General features: G+C 46.1%; 1 protein-coding gene across 2 annotated transcripts in view; it reads left to right on the forward strand.

Annotated features, from left to right (window-relative positions):
* The window catches only part of PKD1 (polycystin 1, transient receptor potential channel interacting), a 148631-nt gene extending 121746 nt beyond the window's left edge, over positions 1 to 26885 (forward strand). Inside the window, exons 26-45 of one of the 2 annotated variants that reach the window (XM_075318301.1) lie at positions 2567 to 2737; positions 13785 to 13928; positions 14019 to 14229; positions 15318 to 15444; positions 15524 to 15637; positions 15742 to 15791; positions 16792 to 16997; positions 17348 to 17423; positions 17810 to 17928; positions 18220 to 18428; positions 18539 to 18733; positions 19498 to 19637; positions 19712 to 19833; positions 20280 to 20418; positions 20502 to 20627; positions 20701 to 20875; positions 20972 to 21259; positions 23667 to 23801; positions 24010 to 24324; positions 24425 to 26885. In XM_075318301.1, coding sequence (XP_075174416.1) covers positions 2567 to 2737; positions 13785 to 13928; positions 14019 to 14229; positions 15318 to 15444; positions 15524 to 15637; positions 15742 to 15791; positions 16792 to 16997; positions 17348 to 17423; positions 17810 to 17928; positions 18220 to 18428; positions 18539 to 18733; positions 19498 to 19637; positions 19712 to 19833; positions 20280 to 20418; positions 20502 to 20627; positions 20701 to 20875; positions 20972 to 21259; positions 23667 to 23801; positions 24010 to 24324; positions 24425 to 25063 — 3701 coding nt within the window. In that variant the 3' untranslated portion in view covers positions 25064 to 26885. The remainder of the gene's footprint in view (positions 1 to 2566; positions 2738 to 13784; positions 13929 to 14018; positions 14230 to 15317; positions 15445 to 15523; positions 15638 to 15741; positions 15792 to 16791; positions 16998 to 17347; positions 17424 to 17809; positions 17929 to 18219; positions 18429 to 18538; positions 18734 to 19497; positions 19638 to 19711; positions 19834 to 20279; positions 20419 to 20501; positions 20628 to 20700; positions 20876 to 20971; positions 21260 to 23666; positions 23802 to 24009; positions 24325 to 24424) is intronic. The other variant, XM_075318302.1, reaches the window with a different exon arrangement.
* The last annotated feature ends 295 nt before the right edge of the window (positions 26886 to 27180 follow it).

Here is a 27180-nt window from a genome sequence, read left to right on the forward strand (position 1 = left end):
CCTAACCCTGCTTTACTCTTCTCCACCCTAACCCTGCTTTACTCTTCTCCACCCTAACCCTGCTTTACTCTTCTCCACCCTAACCCTGCTTTACTCTTCTCCACCCTAACCCTGCTTTACTCTTCTCCACCCTAACCCTGCTTTACTCTTCTCCACCCTAACCCTGCTTTACTCTTCTCCACCCTAACCCTGCTTTACTCTTTTCCACCCTAACCCTGCTTTACTCTTTTCCACCCTAACCCTGCTTTACTCTTCTCCACCCTAACCCTGCTTTACTCTTCTCCACCCTAACCCTGCTTTACTCTTCTCCACCCTAACCCTGCTTTACTCTTCTTCACCCTAACCCTGCTCTACTCTTTTAACCCTGCTTCATTCTTCCCCACCTTAACCCTGCTTACACTTCTCTACCCTAACCCTACTTTACTCTTCTCCATCCTAACCCTGCTTTACTTTTCCGCACCCTAACCCTGCTTTACTCTGCTGCACCCTAACCCTGCTCTACTCTTTTCCACCCTAAGCCTGCTTTACTCTTTTCCATCTTAACCCTGCTTTACTCTTCTCCTCCCCAACCCTGCTTTACTCTTCTCCACCCTAACACTGCTTTATTCTTCTCCAGCCTAACCCTGCTTTATTCTTCTCCACCACTTTATCCCTGACCTGTTTGGTGTGTTCCTTGGTTTTCATGATGTTATTTGATCTTTAATGTATCACTTCCTTTACACTTCACAAATACTTGATACTTTGTGTTGGTGTATCACATAAAATCCCCAATAAAATATATTTACATTTGTGGGTGTAACGTGGAAAAAATGTGGACAATTTCACAGGCAGTGTACTGAAGTGTATATACAGTTAGGTCCAGAAATATTTGGACAGTGACACAAGTTTTGTTATTTTAGCTGTTTACAAAAACATGTTCAGAAATACAATTATATATATAATATGGGCTGAAAGTGCACACTCCCAGCTGCAATGTGAGAGTTTTCACATCCAAATCGGAGAAAGGGTTTAGGAATCATAGCTCTGTAATGCATAGCCTCCTCTTTTTCAAGGGACCAAAAGTAATTGGACAAGGGACTCTAAGGGCTGCAATTAACTCTGAAGGCGTCTCCCTCGTTAGCCTGTAATCAGTGAAGTAGTTAAAAGGTCTGGGGTTGATTACAGGTGTGTGGTTTTGCATTTGGAAGCTGTTGCTGTGACCAGACAACATGCGGTCTAAGGAACTCTCAATTGAGGTGAAGCAGAACATCCTGAGGCTGAAAAAAAAAGAAAAAATCCATCAGAGAGATAGCAGACATGCTTGGAGTAGCAAAATCAACAGTCGGGTACATTCTGAGAAAAAAGGAATTGACTGGTGAGCTTGGGAACTCAAAAAGGCCTGGGCGTCCACGGATGACAACAGTGGTGGATGATCGCCGCATACTTTCTTTGGTGAAGAAGAACCCGTTCACAACATCAACTGAAGTCCAGAACACTCTCAGTGAAGTAGGTGTATCTGTCTCTAAGTCACCAGTAAAGAGAAGACTCCATGAAAGTAAATACAAAGGGTTCACATCTAGATGCAAACCATTCATCAATTCCAAAAATAGACAGGCCAGAGTTAAATTTGCTGAAAAACACCTCATGAAGCCGGCTCAGTTCTGGAAAAGTATTCTATGGACAGATGAGACCAAGATCAACCTGTACCAGAATGATGGGAAGAAAAAAGTGTGGAGAAGAAAGGGAACGGCACATGATCCAAGGCACACCACATCCTCTGTAAAACATGGTGGAGGCAACGTGATGGCATGGGCATGCATGGCTTTCAATGGCACTGGGTCACTTGTGTTTATTGATGACATAACAGCAGACAAGAGTAGCCGGATGAATTCTGAAGTGTACCGGGATATACTTTCAGCCCAGATTCAGCCAAATGCCGCAACGTTGATCGGACAGCGCTTCATAGTACAGATGGACAATGACCCCAAGCATACAGCCAAAGCTACCCAGGAGTTCATGAGTGCAAAAAAGTGGAACATTCTGCAATGGCCAAGTCAATCACCAGATCTTAACCCAATTGAGCATGCATTTCACTTGCTCAAATCCAGACTTAAGACGGAAAGACCCACAAACAAGCAAGACCTGAAGGCTGCAGCTGTAAAGGCCTGGCAAAGCATTAAGAAGGAGGAAACCCAGCGTTTGGTGATGTCCATGGGTTCCAGACTTAAGGCAGTGATTGCCTCCAAAGGATTCGCAACAAAATATTGAAAATAAAAATATTTTGTTTGGGTTTGGTTTATTTGTCCAATTACTTTTGACCTCCTAAAATGTGGAGTGTTTGTAAAGAAATGTGACAATTCCTACAATTTCTATCAGATATTTTTGTTCAAACCTTCAAATTAAACGTTACAATCTGCACTTGAATTCTGTTGTAGAGGTTTCATTTCAAATCCAATGTGGTGGCATGCAGAGCCCAACTCGCCAAAATTGTGTCACTGTCCAAAGATTTCTGGACCTAACTGTGTGTATGCGTCTTTATATTTAATCCATAATGGCGGTCCTCACCGATTGCTGTCCTCCTGCTCAGGCACCACCGCTCATGTCGGCATCAGTCTGTACGGAGTGGACAGTAAAAGTGGCCACCGGCATCTGGACGGGGAGAACACCTTCCACAGGAACAGCGTGGACATCTTCCAGATTGCTACAGAGAAGAGTTTGGGAAATGTGTGGAAAGTGCGTCTGTGGCACGATAATAAAGGTAACAAGATGATGATGGGCTCCAGCCTAAAACCAGAAGACTTGGGGGGTCTCTTCTGTTTCCATGAAGTCTCATGGTACGGAGAAGTCCTCCTTGCGCTCTCCACCTTATGGTGATTGGTCGCATTCAGTCCTCCAGAGCAGCACTCGCTATTGCCAGAGGCTCTCCATTTGCTCTGACATAAGACATACACTGCACTTCCCACCCATAGTATATCCCTTAGTACATAATTAGTGCTGCGCTCCTTACTACAGGCTATGTACAGGGATATCTACATTCAGTTATTTATCCACTATCCATTTAGGTCTGTGCTTTCTTGACTTAGACAAGGTCATTATCATTAGAGACCATTTGCGTCTGGACAATAATTATTTTATGTAAATGAGCCTTCAGTTGATTGGCTGCGAATTACCATGATTGTACACTGCCATCTGCTGGCAGAAGAGGGAACTACATTTAAAGGGCCATCCTCACGATACTGCACTGAAAACATATGTATTTCAAAGACAAATCCAGCAATGATGGTTCTGTTGCAGCCCTTTGGCACTGCTCAGAGATTGCTCCTACTGGGATTCTGACACAACTGGTTTCTTGTAAGACAAATATTCCCAACGTGGATGTTTTAGCAACATCGATTATTTCACTATTATATTGGCACTTTTTCCTAGATACTGTATATACATGAGCAGCTTCATACTTTGGGGTTTTCTTTCACCCTTGAATGACCTTTCACGTATATGTACATCATCGATCAGGCTCAGGAGTTGAGCCTGCTCCATACGAGGCAAGTGCCAGCTGTGTAACACAGCCAGCATCTGCATCTAGCAGCAGTGACCAGAGCTAGCTCCAATCCCTACTACTGAACCATTTATATATACATAAGCAGCTTCATACTTTGGGATTTTCTTTAACCCTTGAATGACCTTTCATGTATATATACACCACAGATTTTGCTAAAAAGTTGAGCCTGCTCAATACGAGGCAGGTGGTGGTGGTGTAACACAGCCGGCACCTGCCTCTAACAGCAGAAACCAGAGCTAGTTCCAATCCCTTATATATATATATATATATATATATATATATATATATATATATATATATATATATATATATATATATATATATATATATATATATAAAAATATAATATAATATAATATAATATATATATATATATATATATATATATATATATATATTATATTATATATATATATATATATATATATATTATATTATATATATATATATATATATATATATATTATATTATATATATATATATATATATATTATATATATATATATATTATATTATATTATATTATATTTATATATATATATATATATATATATATATATATATATATATATAATATATATATATATAATATATATATATATAATATAATATATATATATATATAATATAATATATATATATATATATATATATATATATAATATAATATATATATATATATATATATATATATTATATTATATTATATTATATTATATATATATATATATATATATATATATATATATATATATATATATATTAGGGATTGGAACTAGCTCTGGTTTCTGCTGTTAGAGGCATATATATATATATATATATATGAGCAACATCATACTTTGGGGTTTTCTTTAACATGACCGATGTGTAAATACATCACAGATCAGGCTCAAGGGTTGAGCCTGATCCTCCATACAAGGCAGGTGCTAGCTGTGTAACACAGCCAGCACCTTTTCTTTTTCTTTCCTCTTTATTTTTTTTATATAGCGCTAACATATTCCACAGCGCTTTACATATATCAGACACACTGTCCCCATTGGGTCTCACAATCTAGAGTCCCTATCTGTATGTCTTTGGAGTGTGGGAGGAAACCGGAGACCCCGGAGGAAACCCACGCAAACACGGGGAGAACATACAAACTCCTTGCAGATGGTGTCCTTGGTAGGATTCTAACCCAGGACCCCAGCGCTGCAAGACTGCAGTGCTAACCACTGAGCCACCACAAGACTGCAGTGCTAACCACTGAGCCACCACAAGACTACAGTGCTAACCACTGAGCCACCGTGCCTCTTAATAGCAGAAACCAGACATAGCTCCAATCCCTACTATTTAACCATTTCTATATACATGAGCAGCTTCCTACTTTAGGGTTTTCTTTAACCCTTGAATGACCTTTCATGCATATATACATCACAGATTTTGCTAAGAAGTTGAGCCTGGTCCATACGAGGCAGGTGGTGGCTGTGTAACACAGCCACCACCTGCCTCTAGCAGCAGTGACCAGAGCTAGCGCCAATCCCTACTATTTATCCATTGATATATATATACAGCCATATGAAAAAGTTTGGGCACCCCTATTAATGTTAACCTTTTTTCTTTATAACAATTTGGGTTTTTGCTATTTCAGTTTCATATATCTAATAACTGATGGACTGTGTAATATTTCTGGATTGAAATGAGGTTTATTGTACTAACAGAAAATGTGCAATCTGCATTTAAACAAAATTTGACCGCTGCAAAAGTATGGGCACCCTTATCAATTTCTTGATTTGAACCCTCCTAACTACTTTTTACTGACTTACTAAAGCACTAAATTGGTTTTGTAACCTCATTGAGCTTTGAACTTCATAGGCAGGTGTATCCAATCATGAGAAAAGGTATTTAAGGTGGCCACTTGCAAGTTGTTCTCCTATTTGAATCTCCTATGAAGAGTGGCATCATGGGCTCCTCAAAACAACTCTCAAATGATCTGAAAACAAAGATTATTCAACATAGTTGTTCAGGGGAAGGTACAAAAAGTTGTCTCAGAGATTTAAACTGTCAGTTTCCACTGTGAGGAACATAGTAAGGAAATGGAAGAACACAGGTACAGTTCTTGTGAAGCCCAGAAGTGGCAGGCCAAGAAAAATATCAGAAAGGCAGAGAAGAAGAATGGTGTGAACAGTCAAGGACAATCCACAGACCACCTCCAAAGACCTGCAGCATCATCTTGCTGCAGATGGTGTCACTGTGCATCGGTCAACAATACAGCGCACGTTGCACAAGGAGAAGCTGTATGGGAGAGTGATGTGAAAGAAGCCGTTTCTGCAAGCACGCCACAAACAGAGTCGCCTGAGGTATGCAAAAGCACATTTGGACAAGCCGGTTACATTTTGGAAGAAGGTCCTGTGGACTGAGGAAACAAAGATTGAGTTGTTTGGTCATACAAAAAGGCGTTATGCATGGAGGCAAAAAACCACGGCATTCCAAGAAAAGCACTTGCTACCCACAGTAAAATTTGGTGGAGGTTCCATCATGCTTTTGGGCTGTGTGGCCAATGCCGGCACCGGGAATCTTGTAAAAGTTGAGAGTCGCATGGATTCAACTCAGTATCAGCAGATTCTTGACAATAATGTGCAAGAATCAGTGACGAAGTTGAAGTTACGCAGGGGATGGATATTTCAGCAAGACAATGATCCAAAACACCGCTCCAAATCTACTCAGGCATTCATGCAGAGGAACAATTACAATGTTCTGGAATGGCCATCCCAGTCCCCAGACCTGAATATCATTGAACATCTGTGGGATGATGTGAAGCGGCTGTCCATGCTCGGCGACCATCAAACTTAACTGAACTGGAATTGTTTTGTAACAGGAATGGTCAAATCTACCTTCATCCAGGATCCAGGAACTCATTAAAAGCTACAGGAAGCCACTAGAGGCTGTGATTTCTGCAAAAGGAGGATCTGCAAAATATTAATGTCACTTTTATGTTGAGGTGCCCATACTTTTGCACCTGTCAAATTTTGTTTAAATGCGGATTGCACATTTTCTGTTAGTACAATAAACCTCATTTCAATCCAGAAATATTACTCAGTCCATCAGTTATTAGATATATGAAACCGAAATAGCAAAAACCCAAATTGTTATAAAGAAAAAAGGTTAACATTAATAGGGGTGCCCAAACTTTTTCATATGACTGTATATACATCACAGATCAGTTTCAGGGGTTGAGCCTGATCCTCCATATGAGGCAGGTGCCGGCTGTGTAACGCAGCCGACACCTAACCCAGAGCTAGCTCCAATCCCTACTATTTAACCATTTATATATACATGAGCAACTTCATACTTTAGGGTTTTCTTTAACCCTTGCATGACCTTTCATGTGTATATACATTACAGATCAGGCTCAGGGGTTGAGCCTGATCCTCCATACAAAGCAGGTGACGACTGTGTAACACAGTCAGCACCTGCTTCTAACAGCAGTGACCAGAGCTAGCTCCAATCCCTACTGTTTACCTATTTAGATACCGCTGTAAAGTGGTTTAGATGGGCTGCCATGTCAGGCCCTGGTTTCCGCCATCTTTTGTATTCCCATAAAGGAGATTGTTAATTTTCCTACTGTAGCATTGTAACATATAGTGCAAACAATTGCAGATTCTAAGGAGGACTAAAAAATATGAATGGTGTCACTTAAAACTACAACCCACCCCGCAAATAAACAAGACCTCATACGGCCATGCGGATGGAGAACTAAAAAAGAGAGAAAAAGCTAAATACTCAGCTCCTCCTGGGTGTGATGTCAGCGCTGTGCTGTCAGCCAATCAGATATTTCCCACTACTGCCCCACCCCTCCCATGCTGTGTCACTTTCTCATGGAGACTGCAGCTCCATCTCCCTCCTCCCTCTCTGTTATTTTACCACTTTACACAAAATGATTTTTTCTTTGTCGCTCCATTGGGAGACCCAGACAATTGGGTGTATAGCTATGCCTCCGGAGGCCACACAAAGTATTACACTAAAAGTGTAAAGCCCCTCCCCTTCTGCCTATACACCCCCCGTGCTCACGGGCTCCTCAGTTTTTATGCTTTGTGCGAAGGAGGCAGACATCCACGCATAGCTCCACAGCTTGGTCGGCAGCAGCTGCTGACCAGGTCGGATGGAAGAAAAGAGGGCCCATAACAGGGCCCCCAGCATGCTCCCTTCTCACCCCACTTTGTCGGCGGTGTTGTTAAGGTTGAGGTACCCATTGTGGGTACACAGGCAGGAGCCACATGCTGTTTTCCTTCCCCATCCCTTAGGGCTCTGGGTGAAGTGGGATCCAGGACCGGTCTCTAGGCACTGGGACCGTGCTCCCTCCGCAGCCCCTGGGAATCTGCAGGATAGGAGCCGAGTATCGTCGGGGACAAGGCCCTGCTACTATGAGGTACTCTGTGTCCCCGTGGGGACCGCGCATGGAGCGCTGGTGCCGGTCACATTACAGCACTGCTGGGTGTGTTAGTGCGCAGGACATGGAGCGCTTGTGCCAGACACTTCCCAGTACGGCTGGGTGTGTTAGTGCGCCGGACATGCAGCGCCTGTTCCAGACACTTTCCAGCACTGCTGGGTGTGTTAGTGCGCCGGACATGGAGCGCTTGTACCAGACACTTTCCAGCACGGCTGGGTGTGTTAGTGCGCCGGACATGGAGCGCTTGTGCCAGACACTTTCCAGCACTGCTGGGTGTGTTCGTGCGCCGGGGGACTACCGCGCGGCCGCGCTTAGTGCCGGCCGCGCTTATAACTTTAGTCCCCGGCTTCTGCGGCCCAGTGTCGTTTATTCCCGCCCACAGGCCTGCCAGTCAGGGAAGGGGCGGGACGCTGCACGGATCGTCAGCGGAGGGCTGGAGCATACATTAGTATCCTCCTCCCTCCTCACTCAGCTCAGTGGGGCACTGGATTCCCGCACTTTTCTTGGGCACGCCCACGATCTCCTCCTCCCCACAGAACGCCGGCAGCCATTCCTGTCAGCGATTCAGACGCTGGAGAGGAGAGACAACACAGGGAGACCCAGGCAGGGAATCCGGTGACCACACAACTGCTTGAGCGGTCGGTAAGCAGCACCTATGGTGCTGGCCCCACTGAGTACCGAAGTGTATATATATATATAGGCTTATAGGCTATACTTTGCACTGTACGGTCGCTCTGTTGATTTTTGGCTATATACCCTCCTGGTTGTTCTCAGAGGAGACAACATGTCATCTGCAAAAAGCAAGGGTGCCAAAGCACAGGCGTACTTTGCAACTTGTACCTCATGTACAGCTGTACTACCGGCAGGTTCCACTGACCCTCATTGTGTGCAATGCTCGGCCCCTGTGGCACTTACTCAGCCGGAGCCTCTGCGACTGGTGGCCCAGGTGGATCCACCTGCTACCACTGTCCAGGTGACAGGGACGGAGTTTGCAGCCTTTGCTGACAAACTGTCTGAGACTATGGATAAATGGTCTGCTAAAATACTGGAAGCCTTACAGTCCAGACCGGTGATTCAGGCCCCGGGCTCTATCCAATCCTTGACCCCTGGTCCCCCTCAATTGGAACAGCAAAGTGCCCCTGGGGTATCCCATAGGTCCCAGGGTGAGGTCTCTCACACGGACCGCAGTCTCAGGCCGACCAAGCGGGGTCGCTGGGAAATTCCCTCCACCTCATCACACTGTTCAGGGTCCCAGCAGGGGGACTCTCTGGAGGATGAAGCGGAGGTATCAGATCAGGATTCTGATCCTGAAGCCGCTCTCAACCTAGATACGCCTGAAGGTGACGCAGTAGTGAATGACCTTATAGCGACCATCAATCAGGTGTTGGACATTTCTCCCCCAGCTCCTACAATTGAGGAGTCTGCTTCTCAGGAGAAATTCCGTTTCAGGTTTCCAAAGCGTACATTAAATATGTTTCTGGATCACTCTGACTTCAGAGAGGCAATCCAGAAAAACCGAGACTGTCCAGACAAGCGTTTTTCCAAGCGTCTTAAGGACACACGTTATCCCTTCCCCCCCGAGGTTGTCAAGGGCTGGACTCAGTGTCCTAAGGTGGATCCTCCAATCTCCAGACTGGCGGCTAGATCCATAGTTGCAGTGGAAGATGGAGCTTCACTTAAAGATGCCACTGACAGACAGATGGAACTATGGTTGAAATCCATCTATGAAGCTATAGGCGCGTCTTTTGCCCCAGCATTCGCTGCCGTATGGGCACTCCAAGCTATCTCGGCTTGTCAGGCGCAGATTAATGCAGTAACACGTACATCTGTCCCGCAAGTGGTGTCCTTAACCAATCAGGCGTCGGCGTTTGCGTCCTACGCCATTAATGCTATCCTGGACTCTGCGAGCCGTACGGCGGTGGCATCCGCCAACTCGGTGGTACTCCGCAGGGCCATGTGGCTACGCGAATGGAAGGCAGACTCTGCTTCCAAAAAGTTCTTAACCGGTTTGCCATTGGCTGGCGACCGCTTGTTTGGTGAGCGATTGGATGAAATCATTAAACAATCCAAGGGAAAGGACTCGTCCTTACCCCAGTCCAAACCAAACAAACCTCAACCACGGAAGGTACAATCGAGGTTTCGGTCCTTTCGGACCGCGGGCAGATCTCAATTTTCCTCGTCCAAAAGGCCTCAGAAAGATCAGAGGAACTCCGATGCATGGCGGTCTAAGGCACGTCCTAAGAAGACCGCCGGAGGAACCGCTCCCAAAGCGGCCTCCTCATGACTTTCGGCCTCCTCAAACCGCATCCTCGGTCGGTGGCAGGCTCTCCCGCTTTTGCGACGCCTGGCTGCCACAAGTAAAAGACCGATGGGTGAGAGACATTCTATCTCACGGTTACAGGATAGAGTTCAACTCTCGTCCTCCGACGCGTTTTCTTCAGAACATCTCCACCCCCCGACAGAGCCGAGGCTCTTATGCAGGCGGTGGGCACCCTGAAGGAGGAAGGAGTGGTGATCCCGGTTCCTCTTCAGCAACGGGGTCACGGTTTTTACTCCAACTTGTTCGTGGTGCCAAAAAAGGACGGATCCTCCCGTCCCGTTCTGGACCTAAAGCTGCTCAACAAGCATGTGAAAACCAGACGGTTCCGGATGGAATCGCTCCGCTCCGTCATCGCCTTAATGTCCCAAGGAGATTTCCTGGCATCAATAGACATCAAAGATGCTTATCTCCACGTACCGATTGCGCCAGAACATCAGCGCTTCCTGCGCTTCGCCATAGGGGACGAACACCTTCAGTTCGTGGCACTACCTTTTGGCCTGGCAACAGCCCCACGGGTCTTCACCAAGGTCATGGCAACAGTGGTGGCAATCCTACACTCTCAGGGACACTCGGTGATCCCTTACTTAGACGATCTACTTGTCAAGGCACCCTCTCAAGGGGCATGCCAACACAGCCTGAACATTGCTCTGGAAACTCTCCAGAGTTTCGGGTGGATCATCAATTTTCCAAAGTCAAATCTGACACCGGCCCAATCACTGACATATCTTGGCATGGGGTTTCATACTCTCTCAGCGATAGTGAAGCTTCCGCTGAACAAACAGCGTTCACTACAGACAGGGGTGCAATCTCTCCTTCATGGTCAGTCACACCCCCTGAGGCGCCTCATGCACTTCCTAGGGAAGATGGTGGCAGCAATGGAGGCAGTTCCTTTTGCGCAGTTTCATCTGCGCCCACTTCAATGGGACATTCTCCGCAAATGGGACAGGAAGTCGACGTCCCTCAACAGGAACGTCTCCCTTTCTCGGGCAGCCAAAGCTTCCCTTCAGTGGTGGCTTCTTCCCACTTCTCTGTCAGAGGGGAAATCCTTCCTGCCCCCATCCTGGGCTGTGGTCACGACGGACGCGAGCCTGTCAGGGTGGGGAGCGGTCTTTCTCCACCACAGGGCTCAGGGGACTTGGACTCAGACAGAGTCCTCCCTTCAGATCAATGTTCTGGAGATAAGGGCAGTGTATCTTGCCCTAAAGGCGTTCCAGCCGTGGCTGGAAGGCAAACAGATCCGAATTCAGTCGGACAACTCCACAGCGGTGGCATACATCAACCACCAAGGTGGGACACGCAGTCGGCAAGTCTTCCAGGAAGTTCGGCGGATTCTGCTGTGGGTGGAAGCCACAGCCTCGACCATATCCGCAGTTCACATCCCGGGCGTAGAAAACTGGGAAGCAGACTTTCTCAGTCGCCAGGGCATGGATGCAGGGGAATGGTCCCTTCACCCGGACGTGTTTCAGGAGATCTGTTGCCGCTGGGGGATGCCGGACGTCGACCTAATGGCGTCCCGGCACAACAACAAGGTCCCGACGTTCATGGCACGGTCTCAAGATCACAGAGCTCTGGCGGCAGACGCCTTAGTTCAGGATTGGTCGCAGTTTCAACTCCCTTATGTGTTTCCTCCTCTGGCACTGTTGCCCAGAGTGTTACGCAAGATCAGGGCCGACTGCCGCCGCGCCATCCTCGTCGCTCCAGACTGGCCGAGGAGGTCGTGGTACCCGGATCTGTGGCATCTCACGGTCGGCCAACCGTGGGTACTACCAGACCGACCAGACTTGCTGTCTCAAGGGCCGTTTTTCCATCTGAATTCTGCGGCCCTGAACCTGACTGTGTGGCCATTGAGTCCTGGATCCTAGCGTCTTCAGGATTATCTCAAGAGGTCATTGCTACCATGAGACAGGCTAGGAAACCAACGTCCGCCAAGATCTACTACAGGACGTGGAAAATATTCCTGGCGTGGTGCTCTGCTCAGGGTGTTTCTCCCTGGCCGTTTACCTTACCCACTTTTCTGTCCTTCCTTCAATCTGGATTAGAAAAGGGTTTGTCACTAGGCTCCCTTAAGGGACAAGTCTCTGCGCTCTCTGTCTTTTTTCAGAAGCGCTTAGCCAGACTTCCACAGGTTCGCACCTTCCTGCAGGGGGTTTGTCACATCGTCCCTCCTTACAAGCGGCCGTTAGAACCCTGGGATCTGAACAGGGTGCTGATGGTTCTTCAGAATCCACCGTTCGAGCCAATGAGGGATATCTCTCTCTCACGCCTTTCGCAGAAAGTGGTTTTCCTAGTAGCAGTCACTTCGCTTCGGAGAGTGTCTGAGCTAGCAGCGCTGTCATGCAAAGCCCCCTTCCTGGTGTTTCACCAGGACAAGGTGGTGCTGCGTCCGGTTCCGGAATTTCTCCCTAAGGTGGTATCCCCCTTTCATCTCAATCAGGATATCTCCTTACCCTCTTTTTGTCCTCATCCAGGTCACCAATGTGAAAAGGATTTGCACTTGTTAGATCTGGTGAGAGCACTCAGATTCTACATTTCTCGTACGGCGCCTCTGCGCCGCTCGGATGCACTCTTTGTCCTTTTCGCTGGCCATCGTAAAGGGACACAAGCTTCCAAGTCAACCCTGGCTCGGTGGATCAAGGAACCAATTCTCGAGGCTTATCGTTCCTCCGGGCTTCCGGTTCCCTCAGGGCTGAAGGCCCATTCTACCAGGGCCGTGGGAGCGTCCTGGGCTTTGCGGCACCAGGCTACGGCTCAGCAGGTGTGTCAGGCGGCTACCTGGTCGAGCCTGCACACTTTCACGAAACACTATCAGGTGCATACCTATGCTTCGGCAGATGCCAGCCTAGGTAGGCGAGTCCTTCAGGCGGCGGTTGCCCACCTGTAGGACGGAGCCGTTACGGCTCTATTATGAGGTATTATTTACCCACCCAGGGACTGCTTTTGGACGTCCCAATTGTCTGGGTCTCCCAATGGAGCGACAAAGAAGAAGGGAATTTTGTTTACGTACCGTAAATTCCTTTTCTTCTAGCTCCAATTGGGAGACCCAGCACCCGCCCCTGTTTTTTTGTGTACACATGTTGTTCATGTTGAATGGTTTCAGTTCTCCGATATTCCTTCGGATTGAAGTTACTTTAAACCAATTATAATTTTTTCCTCCTTCTTGCTTTTGCACCAAAACTGAGGAGCCCGTGAGCACGGGGGGTGTATAGGCAGAAGGGGAGGGGCTTTACACTTTTAGTGTAATACTTTGTGTGGCCTCCGGAGGCATAGCTATACACCCAATTGTCTGGGTCTCCCAATTGGAGCTAGAAGAAAAGGAATTTACGGTAAGTAAACAAAATTCCCTTCTTTTAGTGACTGAAGTTTTGTGAATATTATTAGAGCAGTTTCAAGCTCCTGGATGTTTAAAAGTGTGATACCGTCCCATGTACTGCAAAGTTTGATATATTTACATGGTCAAAAGGTCCAGTTTTCTGATAATGACGTGAATATCTTTGGACAGGACTCAGCCCCTCGTGGTACGTGCAGCACGTCATCATCAGGGACCTGCAGCGCAGTAAGAATTACTTCTTCCTGGTGAATGACTGGCTGTCTGTGGGGCAGGAGGAGAGCGGCCGGCGGGTGGAGAAGGAAATCTTTGCAGCTAGTGAGTGGTTTTTTTTTAATAATTTCCATGAATTCTGTATGATTTAAGCCAAGTGCCTCAATGTGACGCTGTGTTTCCTTCATGATTCAGGTGAGACCGAACTGAAGAGATTCTCCCGCATCTTTATGGCTGAACTCCAGCGAGGAGTCACTGAGAAGCACGTCTGGCTGTCAATGTGGGATCGGCCTCCCCGCAGCCGCTTCACCCGCGTCCAGAGAGCCACGTGCTGCGCGCTTCTCATATTTCTATTCCTGTGTGCCAACGCTGTGTGGTACGGTGTGGTGGGAGATAAGAGTCATGGGTGAGTAATCCTGCATTATACTCCAGAGCTGCACTCACTATTCTGCTGGTGGAATCACTGTGTACATACATTACATTACTGATCCTGAGTTACTTCCTGTATTATACTCCAGAGCTGCACTCACTATTCTGCTGGTGAAGTCACTGTGTACATACCTTACATTACTGATCCTGAGTTACCTCCTGTATTATACTCCAGAGCTGCACTCACTATTCTGCTGGTGCAGTCACTGTGCACATACATTACATTACTGATCCTGAGTTACTTCCTGTATTATACTCCAGAGCTGCACTCACTATTCTGCTGGTGAAGTCACTGTGTACATACATTACATTACTGATCCTGTACTGATCCTGAGTTACATCCTGTATTATACCCCAGAGCTGCACTCCCTATTCTGCTGGTGGAATCACTGTGTACATACATTACATTACTGAGACTTTACTGATCCTGAGTTACAAACAGTACTGTATTATCTTCCAGAGCTGCACTCACTATTCTGTTGGTGCAGTCACTGTGTACATACAGTACATTACTTAACCTGTACTGATCCTGAGTTACAAACAGTACTGTATTATCTTCCAGAGCTGCACTCACTATTTTGCTGGTGCAGTCACTGTGTACATACATTACATTACTCATCCTGTATTATACTCTAGAGCTGCACTCACTATTCTGCTGGTGGTGTCACTGTGTACATACATTACTGATCCTGAGTTACCTCCTGTATTACACTCCAGAGCTGCACTCACTATTCTGCTGGTGGAGTCACTGTGTACATACATTACATTACTGATCCTGAGTTACATCCTGTATTATACTCCACAGCTGCACTCACTATTCTGCTGGTGCAGTCACTGTGTACATACATTAAATTACTCATCCTGAGTTATATCCTGTAATATACTCCAGAGCTGAACTCACTATTCTGCTGGTGCAGTCACTGTGTACATACATTAAATTACTTATCCTGCCCAGATCCTGAGGTACATCATGTATTATACCCCAGAGCTGCACTCACTATTCTGCTAATAGAGCTATTCTGCAGTGTAAATGAAAAGGCTAAATGAGCATTTCTGGTCTCTCAGGGATAGAGCGGTGTCGGAGTCCGTCCCCCTCAGTGTGGACTCGGTGGCGGTGGGTCTGGTGACCAGCGTGTTGGTGTACCCCATCTACCTGATCATTCTCTACCTGTTCAGAAGAGCTCGCAGTAAGGTGAGGCTCATCCCAGGGGGCAGATATCACCATGACCTGTGTTTTTTACTATCTTTACGCTGTGTTTTATCGCCCCCAGACCTGTGTCCGGCCGTCCCTCACATACTTTGAGCAGCACTCTCTAGAAATTGATAACTACTTGGACACAGTAATGGAGAGCTCCTTCATGGCCTACACAGGGAACCATGGCGAGGTGAGGAAGTAATGGCCGCCCTGTCTGGTGTCCTTCCTGGGTATGGATTAGATTGTACTCACATCTTCTCTAGTGTAACTCAACCCAAACTCTCCATCCCACAGGCATTCTCCGACCAAACCAAAACAGAAATCCCTGTGGAGGACACAAAAAGGTGAGGCACACACACACACATACGTGTGTATATATATATATATATATATTTATTAATAATAATAATTAATAATAAGTAGACGCCACTGATATAGCACAAGCTTAGTAAGTTTCACGTTTTATACCTTTTATTTTTAATGTAACTGTCTACTGCAATTGTATTGTTCCCTTTTGTAAATTCTTGTATACTTTTTAAACACTGCCTATTTTCGGATTAAATATATAAAAATTTAATAGTCTCTTTCCTCATGCTTTATATACGAATCCAATAAACCCGAAGGGCCTTATGCTGTCTGAAACGGGTCCCCAGCTATCCCGGAAAAGCTGGGTGGTGGCAGCGTAGTTGTTATTGCATAGAATTATTGGAGTGCTATCATTAAGGGTACCGAAATATATATATATATATATATATATATATATATATATATATATATATATATATATATTATTCCATTAGCGGGAATCGGTGATATATACATTTACCCTTGCTGTGAGACCTCCAATATTTGGCATTATTAGCTCAGCAGCCTCATCTTATACATTGTCCTGCAGTACCAAAAGTGGCCTGCAGACAAGGGGGGGCGCTAGAGAGTAGTCATGTTTGTGACAAATCAGTGAACAGCTGCGGATATCTGAGTGACTCCCCCGGCTGTTCTTGACAAATTGGTTATTATTATTGGTTATTGGTTATTATTATTATTATTATTATATATATGAGTAGAGAGATGGCAAACATTAGGCTCCCTGCTGCCATCACAACCCATCGGCATCCTGCCCTGTATGTCTAACCGCTTAGATGCCGCGGTTGCCATTGATAGTTGCATGCTAGGGGTTAAGCTTACATGCTGGATAGTAGATTTGGCTATAGCACTTACAGGTGGGTGCCAGCTGTATAGTACAGCCGACACACATCGTATTTGGATGATTTGGGTAGATTTCCGTTCTGGTGATGTAGACTTTCTTATCCATATATTGATATCTCCGATTCCTTCCCTACACAGCTTCATCCAGTGGAATACTAACGATGGCGTTCTCAGCTGGCCTGACCTCCTCAGCGATCCTTCAATCATGGGCAACACCATCCAAAAGCTGGAGCGCCACCGAACCAGCTGTAACGTTGGGTTAGACGCCAGCTGCCACCCCAGCGAGGATGATAGCGTGGTGCTCGGACTGCCACAGTCCCTACCCCTACAGTTCGTAGCATCAGGTAAAGGGGGACCGGGGTACGGCGGTGCAGCTTTCCGATACTCCCCAATATTCATAGCGAGAATCTGAAAAGCTTTGGAGGTTTAGACATTTAGTGGAGGTCTCGTGATCTTCTGAGGTGTTGATTTCCACCATGTTCTCCTCCGTAGATGCAAATCTGCCATTAGTCCTTTTTTACGGGATTCTAACAGGGCGGAGCTTATGTTCATTTGCATAACAGAGGCGTTCCTGACTTTTAAGGGGTGTGTCCAGACCAAACAAGGCGGGGCTTATGAATGTCCAATTATTTCCTACTCATAATTTATGCAATTATGCAAATGTGGTCACGTTTCTGATGTTTTTTCCCCAAAGATGGAGTCAGCAGCATGTCCCTTCCACAAGACCTTAGAAGGATGTCCCCGACTGACACCGATCTGTTGTCAGACTTGTAAGTAGACGTGTGAAGATCTCATTATGTTGAGATATGTGACCGGCTTGAGATGAGACCATTCTCATATATGGCAGCTGAGCTGCAGTACTCAAGAATGGCCACTACATGGTGTAAGGAGCTGCGGTGTCACCGGGGTGTGTGGCCACGACATGTGCTAAATACTGATTGATGAAAAAACCTGGTGTCGCATCGCCACCGAGCTCATGGATTAGGCGATCGATATGGTACTCCTTGACAAACCTTTTTTTAGGCTCCTCCCTCTTGTCAATCAAAACAAAGTTCTTCTGATTGGATAAATAATTGCTGGCTGTTATAATTGCACAGAGTCGTTCCACTGGGAAAAAATAAGTAATAATTGACCGTTTTGCATATCGCTTCCACAGATCGAACCCGTTTGGCGATAAAACGGAAACCATAATGTTGGAGAAATTGAATGACAAAGGACAGACTTTATCTGGATCCGCCAGGGACGTGACCAGATCCGTCAAATCCAACCGGACAGGTATATAGGGCTGCATTTGTGTATATATATATATATATATATATATATATATATATATATATATATATATATATATATATACATACATACATATATATATTGGTAGTTCAGTGTATATAGGAGCTGTATACAGATCATACATTGAATTCAATGATAAACCAGTATTCATTCAGCTCCTGAGCTCCCTCTAGTGGTGGCTGCAAGTAGAGAGAGTTTTAGCATTACTCTCTGTCCATGCAGAGAATTCGGAATGTGACTACGTGTTCATATTCTCCCCTTCTCTCCGGACAGTAATCACAGATGCTTTCCAGAGACGGAGGCCGATGCTGCCATCTTGGTGCACCCGTGTGGCTCATGTGCTCAGCTGCTTTCTGCTCCTCACCTGTTTTGCCGTGTCGGTGTGGATCGGGGTGGGCTTCACCTCTAGTGTTGGTCTTATGTGGCTCATCTCTGGAATATTCGGCTTCCTCTGCTCTTTCTTTGTCTTGGAGCCCTTAAAGGTAATTTGGAGCCCCCCCATCTTCATGGATGGACACCAATAGTTGGAAGCAACCGATCCCGTATTCTTATCTTTAACTTGTTTTTTTTATATATATTATTGTCAACCCAGGTTCTCATGGAGGCCATATATTTTGCTCTGGTGGTGAAGCGTCTGTACCCAGAAGAAGAGGACACCCTGGTAGAGTGCCCCCTTGTGGAGCAGGTTTCTGAGCGGATCACCAAGGTGCGACCTCCGCAGGGGTTTGCCTTGTTCCAGGCCAGAGAAGAAGCGCGGAAAGTCAAACTGCTGCATAGGATGCTCAAGGTAAGTGTCCAATTCATATCTGTCCCATAATAATTTACTACCACTGCTTGCTGTCAGTGAATGAGATTTGTTGTTCATATCTGGATGCTAAATACTTGTAGAGACTACACCCTTTCCTATATATACACCTGTCATGGAGTTGGACTGGGGGTGTGTGGTTTGGGGCAGGTGCCGGCTGTGTTATACAGCCAGAACCTTCCTCCTATATCAGTGATGAGCGCTGACTCCAATTCCTTTTTAAAGCCCTTAATGACACTGTCAGCTCATTTACCTGTTTATTTGGGGTCCCATAGACTCCCCATGACGTGATCGTGGGCAGCCGATGGGTTCATAAGAGACTGTGATTAGTATATATACTGAGGGGCGGAACGATCGTGGTCGCAGGGATCGCGACCGGGCCCGAAAGTGCAAGGGGCCTGCCAGCCCTAGCCCCTGCTTCAGGAGGACACACATCCAGCTGAAATGCATCGCAGTGCAGAAACACGTCGGGTCTCTGCACTTCAATACATGCTGCCAAACAGAAACCGGCAGCTTTCATTGCCGGTGTATGACAATGACGTCATGTGTTGTCATAGCACAGACGCCGATGAAGGCTGCCTGCCACACATCAGCAGCACAAATTTCTCTAGCATGCTGATGGTTTGTTTCAGAGTGATAGGCAGTATCAGACCGGAATCCAGTCTGCAGATACAACTGTAGCAAAGCCTCAGCTGGGAGAAGTATTAGGTCTGTACTGAAATATCCCTTTAATTGTATCTCCGCAGAACCTGATGGTTTATACGCTCTTCTTACTGGTTGTACTCCTGACCAACTATGGTGATGCCGCCGTGAACCACAGGGCGTACCTGCTGCAGCGCTCGGTCCGGCAGGAGATGGGGAGCCACAAATTCATGCAGATTAGGAGGTAAGTCCGCTGCTGAATTTCATCGTACGTTTCGGTGTATAGGAGGAGATATGAACCTGTCGTGTCCTCCACAGGTCGGATGAGTTCTGGGCCTGGGCGTCTGATGTCCTGCTGCCATTCCTAACCCATAACCAGCGGGGGAGCTACAGCAGCTTGTTGGGGTCGGCTCGTTTACGCCAGATTCGGTTAAAGAAAGGTGCAACTCCAATATTGTTTCATTACTTTTCCTTTACAGCAGGTTTGATAAATACCTCCGAGGCAATGGCTGCAGAACAGGAATCTGCGGTATCTAAATATACACAAAAAGAAGATTTTGGGTACTCACCTTAAAATCTCTTTCTCGATGCCTTCATTGGGGGGGACACAGCTCCCATGGTTTCCTGTATACCCCAATGAAGCGATAGAGAAAAGAAGATTTTGGGTACTTACCATAAAATATCTTTGTGAAAGACTTCATTGGGGCACTGGAAACCATGGGAGCTGTGTCCCCCCCAATGAAGGCATCGAGAAAGAGATTTTACGGTGAGTAACCAAAATCTTCTTTTCTCTATCGCTTCATTGGAGGGCACAGGAAACCATGAGAGCTGTATCACCCCAATTAAGTAATAGAGAAATATTGACTACAACACCTATCTTCCTCAGCAGCATGTGATGTCCACTCATCGTCTGGCCAGGAGACCTGTTCAGAAGAGTTTGATGTCTCCAGTTATGATGTTGGTTGGCACAATACATCTGACATGTCGTCACCTGATTGGTCGTATTCTCCGCCGGACGATACGGGGTAGGTGCTGTCATATAGCGCTGAGTGACTGGCGCCTTATTCAGCCTATGGTATTATGCTACGTCTGTTCTTCTGGTCTTCAGGGCCTGGTATTGGGGTTTCCTCTCGGTCTATGACAGTTCTGGTTACGTCCAACTTCTGGGCAGCAGCTTGGAGGAGAATGTCGCTATCTTTGATAACCTCCAGCAAGATCAGTGGATTGACAACCGGTAAGTCTTGTATATCGTGAGGTCATGTAGTCCTCTGCCCATCACAATGGGTGACCTGATGTCCTTTTTTCAGGACGAGGGCGCTGTTTGTGGAGTTTTCACTGTACAGCCCAGGGGTCAACCTCTACTCCTCCGTGACGCTTCTGCTGGAATTTCCTTTGGCTGGTAGATCGCTCACATCAGCTGAAATCAGAGCGTTTCCATTACTACCCCTGAGCAGCGGGACCCACCTACTTCTTATCATGATGGTAAGCCTCCCGTCTTCTCCACAAGCCACATCCAAAGCTGCATGACCGTCACCTTCAGGTAGCGACCAGCGAATTTTGGATGTTCTCTCTTTCCAGGTGTTCCTCATGATGTTCGTCGTCTACTTCGTCATTGCCGAGTGTCTATTTATCAGGAAGGAGGGGCGGCTTTATTTTACCCATTTCTGGAATTACGTCCAGTGGTTGCTGACGGTCTTGACAGTGAGCACCGTGGTTGTATACCTGAGTCGAGGCAGCCTGGCCAACCAGCAGTGGGACAGATACCGGAAGGACAAAGCCTTATTTATCAACCTGCACCATGTGGCCTTCTTGGGTATCACATTCAACAGCCTCTCCGCCTCCCTGCTCTTCCTCCTCACTGTGAAGGTAAGGACTTATATCATTTATGATTTTAGTAGAATGTTTTTCCGTCCATGTTACCGGATTGGTCTGTCCTTGACAGAGTTATACAGGTGTATTTACTTAGTACCTTGAGTGCACATGGGTGAATTTATTTGAATGGCCCATTATTATTCTGTTTCTCTTATCATACACTGCATGTAGAACAGTATTGATCCACAGGGCTTAAATCATTGACTTCCAGTTTATCATTCAGCCCCATTGCCCCCCGTGTAAAACATTTGGCCCCTCTCACCGGTGTATAACAATAGGGCCTCCTTGGCCTTGGTCTATAACATCTGGCGCCTCACCACCTCGTCTGCCTTTACTAACATGGGACATAATGGATGGTGGTGCAGAGCGCACTGATAATAGCCACTTGTGCAACAAGTCCATTCATGACATTTCTTCCCCCCATCACCTATGAGTGATATTATTGAAAAGTGGAAGGAGACGCAGAGACTCCGTAATGTTACAGAGCAGGGGGCCGAGTGCTGAGGAGCAGAGGGCAGAAAAATCGCCACCGCTCTGCTGACCCCATAACTGCAGAGTCCAGACCTCCTCTGATAACATCAGAACTAACACTGCGCCTGCTGGAAGCTTCATGGCCGAGCAGCTGAAGCTGTACATCACCAAGCACAATGCCGAGCCGTACACCACCAAGCACAATGCCGAGCCGTACACCACCAAGCACAATGCCGAGCCGTACATCACCAAGCACAATGCCGAACCGTACATCACCAAGCACAATGCCGAACCGTACATCACCAAGCACAATGCCGAACCGTACACCACCAAGCACAATGCCGAGCCGTACACCACCAAGCACAATGCCGAGCCGTACATCACCAAGCACAATGCCGAACCGTACATCACCAAGCACAATGCCGAGCCGTACACCACCAAGCACAATGCCGAGCCGTACACCACCAAGCACAATGCCGAGCCGTACACCACCAAGCACAATGCCGAGCCGTACATCACCAAGCACAATGCTGGGCGTCAGATGGAGCCATGTAAAGTGGCCACCACTGGACTCTGGAGGAGATGTGTTCTGTGCAGTGATGGATCACACTTCTCTATCTGCGTCTGATAGACAAGTCTGGGTTTGGTGATTCAAGGAGAATGTTACCCCCAACTGCATTGTGCCCACTGTACAGAAGTTGGAGGAGGATAATTCTTCGGGCTGTTGTCAGGGGTCGTCTTCGGCCTCTTATCTCCAGTGGCTGGACATCTTAATCTTTTAGCACAAGACGTTGTGGATAATTGTACCTTCCACCTTTGTGAGAACAGTTCTGAGAAGGCTCTTTTCTGTTCCTCATGACTGTGCCCAGTGCACAAGGACTATGAAGACATTGGAGAAGTTTGGTGGAAGGACACCACAAGCAGCAAAGAGTCTGAACCACAGCCCCATCCACCACTTTTGGGATAAGATTGTGAGCCCAGCGCTCTCCTCTAAAGCTGGGGTCACACTAAACGACAGCGACAACGACGTCGCTGTTACGTCACCATTTTCGGTGACGTAACAACGACCTTGTAAGTCGCTGTTATGATCGCTGCTTAGCTGTCAAACACAGCAGAAGCAGCGATCATAACGTCGCTGTGCTACATGTTCAGAGAGCAGGGAGCCCGCGCACACTGCTTAGCGCTGGCTCCTTGCTCTCCTACAGTACACATGGGGTTAATTAACCCGATGTGTGCTGCAGCTACATGTCACAGTTCAGAGAGCAGGGAGCCGCACACACTGCTTAGCGCTGGCTCCTTGCTCTCCTTGCTACAGTACACATGGGGTTAATTACCCGATGCGTACTGCAGCCACATGTCACAGTGCAGGAGCCGGCACTGGCAGCAAGGGCGGAGGCTGGTAACCAGCGTAAACATCGGGTAACCAGGGAAAGGTCTTCCCTTGGTTACCCGATGTTTACGCTGGTTACAGCTTACCGCAGCTGCCAGTGCCGGCTCCTGCTCGCTTCATTTCGTCGCTCTCTCGCTGTCACACACAGCGATCTGTGCTTCACAGCGGGAGAGCGACGACCAAAAAATGAAGCTGGACATTCAGCAACGACCGGCGACCTCACAGCAGGGGCCAGGTCGTTGCTGGATGTCACACACAGCGACAGCGATGGGACGTCGCTGCAACGTCACAGAAAATGGTGACGTAGCAGCGACGTCGTTGTCGTTGTCGCTGTGTGTGACACCAGCTTAAGATCAGGGTCTGACCTTACAAATGCAAACATCTATACATCAATTAAGCTTTAAAATTGCCAATTAATAACAGCCAGCCTGCTTATTGATGGTTTCCAAGTATCAACAAGACATTTAGACATCAATGTTATATATATATATATATATATATATATATATATATTTATATTTACTTTTACTTATTTTTAAGGTTGCCCAGCAGCTTCGATTCATCAGAGAGTGGTCAGTATTTGGGAAAACGTTGAGTTCATCTATGAAGGAGCTTTGTGCCGCTGCGGGAGCCACTCTTGGTCTAGTTCTGGTGTACGCTCAGCTCGGCTTTTTGGTAAGTTCAGTCTGTCCGAATCTGCTCTTTCTCCAAAACTGTTATATATATAACTCATAGACTTATGCATGGTTGCGTTCCGTTCTTGGAATCGGTGAGGATCCCTTTGGCCAGAGTGTTAATATATATAAGTTTCGATCTATTTGGATCTCACATTGTAAATTTATATTCTGTTTTGAGTAATAATTATTCCACCTCTTCCCTTCAGCTTTTCTCATCATCCTGGGAGAGATTTCACAGTTTTGGGGCGAGCATCGTCTCTCTGTTTGCGGTGGCTCGTGGCACCATTGCTCTAAAGGCCCCTTTCCCATACACCTCCTACATTCACCACCTCTACTTCGCAAGCTACCTGGTGCTGGAAGTCTGGATCCTGATGCGATTCTTTGCGGCCATGTTGATCAGTAGTTACCGACAAGTGCGGTTGGATTTGTTCCGCCCGGCGTTTGAACTGCAGGACTACGAGATGGTGGAGCTCTTTCTCAGGAGGCTTCGGATCTGGATGGGTGTCAGCAAAGTGAAAGAGGTGAATGAAATGCGGTGGCTTGCCGTAATACAAACGTCAACATGCGTTATGTTGACTACTTTGCAAAACTGAGAAAATCTTGTACATTTTTGTATTTCAGTTCCGTCACAAGGTACGCTTCGAAGGAATGGAGCCGCTTCCTTCACGCTCCTCAAGCGATTCCAAGTCTCTTCGAGGTTCCACCCCAAGTGCGGCTTCGGACACCTCTTCCTCCTCATCCTTCTCTACCATCTCCAGCCAGTTGGATTCGTTCAACGCTGTGAGCACCAGGGAAAGAGCAGAGGTCGATGCTAACATCCAAAGATTGATCCCCGTGCTCGAGACACTTCTGTCGCAGTTTGATCTAGTCAACCATGCCACTGAAGAAGTGTATCAAATAGAGCGCAGCCTCGAAGATGTGCAAATGAGAATAGCCAAGAATAGAAGGCGAGAACCTAACGGCTTTGAAACCCAGAGGCCACTAAGTCGTTCCCAAAGAACACAAGGCCTCCAGCAAAAGTCTACCTTAAGTAGAAGTTCTAAATCTGAGGGTCACCACCGCTCGAAGAAGAGTTCTCTGCCTACTTCTCCATCTTCCACTGTTTCTCAGGTATTATCAGAAAGCACTTCAACGAGCAAAATAATTACCGTGGAGAAGGTGGTGGCCGAAGAACCCGCGCTCATCCCCATGCAGTTAACACAGAGCAAAAGGCGGAAGTCAGTGCGTGCCCACAACAGAGTCCACCCCAGTGTCAGTTAGCAGATATGGTGGGACACACTACTGTCTACATTGGTCGAAGCTCCAGGAGCTTCTTTATACCTTCTGGATATAATTCAGGATGTTGTATCGTTGAGACCCATTGTGGACTCTCAATGGCTCTTCATGTTGGTCCAATCAACAGGCTACAGATGAATCCCTCTTTGACAGAGTTTCTCAAGATACGTCAACAAGCATAGGTCGCTTTCTTGGTTCTATCTCCTTAAGCCCTGGAGGCTTTGGGTATTTTCAGTCAACAGGCCCTGGTGGCTTGAAAGCTTTACTTTGGAAGCCCTGGTGGCTTATAACGAGTTCTTGGAGCCCTGGCGGCTCTAGATGATAATTTTCAATGAGCCCTGGTGGCTCTTACTTTTTGCTTGTTGGCAGCTGGCTGTCCCATCACCCGTCCTGTTGACTATCACTATGACACATAGTTGGGAAACACTGAGCTACAAGGAGCTGCTTATTGTCTTCAAGAAAAGCATTTGGCATCTGGCCATCTTCTGGAGATGTTTCTTGCAAAATTATTGATGGTGCTTTTAAAAAGGGACCAGCGCGTTTCTTAGGACTTGCTGGTCAATCCTTGAGTTATGACGACAGTCATTGCTGGTCTCTAGGTTTTATTCAGGGTGCTGCAAGAGCGTCTTAATTCCCTTTAGCACTGTAGAGAAGTTATATCCTGAGTATGCTACCGGATAATAAAGGGAAGAAAATTCTACTCTGCTGGGACATCATCTTGGGACGTGACGTAAGATGGACTCTCACTATGCACTTACAGAGAACTTAACTCTTCTTGCAAATTTCTTAGATTCTGAACTCAGACTACGGCTTGTCTTAAACCCCCACAATTACGTTTACAGGACACGTCTTGCAGAAGAAGGTGGTCGAAACTCTCCCTCTCTAAGGCATTCCGCACATGGATGAGTTTCTTAACGATTTGCCTTTTCCTGAAGTATTTGTTTTTTGTGTGTCTTAAGAAACATATCTTTCATGGTGGAATTTACATGATGTGTAGAAGCTGCGTGTCTGCAAGACGACTTACAGGAACACCTCACCGGATTAAGGCTGGTGGGAACCAAAAAACCCCCAAAAAACTACATCCGTCCTTTTGTAGGCATGGGCTTGGTTAAAAAGGATGTTTTTGAGAAGGCAACCTTGGAAAGGAGTCACCAGTTATGAAAACATGGTTGCCGCCCGTTATTATAGGGTCATTTCTGAAGGAGTACATTTGGGGCTTTTGGTTAGAGAAGATCCCGAGCACCACGCCACTATAATCCCTGCTAAATTGGTCTACACGTCTTCTTTGTTACTGAATGTATTTCTCACATCCATGTTTGTACTTTTCAGCAGTTTGCATGGAGCGCCGCGCACTTTAACAAAAGCTTTTTTTTATTTTTAAATATATATTTTTTTCATTATTTAACTAGGCCAGAAACAAAAAGATGAAGGTACATAATTTTTTGGAGGTACAACTGTCCAACACCAAAAACACATCTTTATCTTATAAAGGGCTCATTCAATAAGTAGGATGACCACTGATTAGCCAAAAAAAGGGAAAATTGCAAGCAAAAAACTGAATCCAGACCCCCTAAGGAGTGAGTGATCGAACAAAACTTGTGCAGTCACCTCCATGCCACATTCATCTAAGAACTATGTATAACTGATAGCACTTAGATATTGGAAAGTATGGTTAAACCATAGCAGACACCCCCATCCAAAAAAAAACCCCTGTTAGCAATTACGCTAAAATGTGCAAAAAAAAAATAAAAATAAATATTCCTTCACCCTGTAGGGAAAAAGATTTAAAATCTAGGAATGGGGTGGGTTGGAGATTATATATATATATATATATATATATATATATATATATATATATATATATATATATATATATATATATATATAATTTTATTTTTTTAATACTCTAGTAACAGCTAAAGCTGCATTTGAAATTAGGATTACTATGCACCAGGCTGACAAACCAGTTCCAACATGTAGAAAATGTGGGCGATGAAAAAAAGCGCCAAAGGAAAGCACTGACAACATTTTTTTTAATGCAGCTCTGGATGTGATTGGAGTAGAAAAAAAAAAGATTAGTTCTTAAATATTTTTCATTTTAA

This window comes from Anomaloglossus baeobatrachus, chromosome 7 (genome assembly GCF_048569485.1).
Source record: "Anomaloglossus baeobatrachus isolate aAnoBae1 chromosome 7, aAnoBae1.hap1, whole genome shotgun sequence".
NCBI classification, from domain to species: Eukaryota; Metazoa; Chordata; class Amphibia; order Anura; family Aromobatidae; genus Anomaloglossus; species Anomaloglossus baeobatrachus.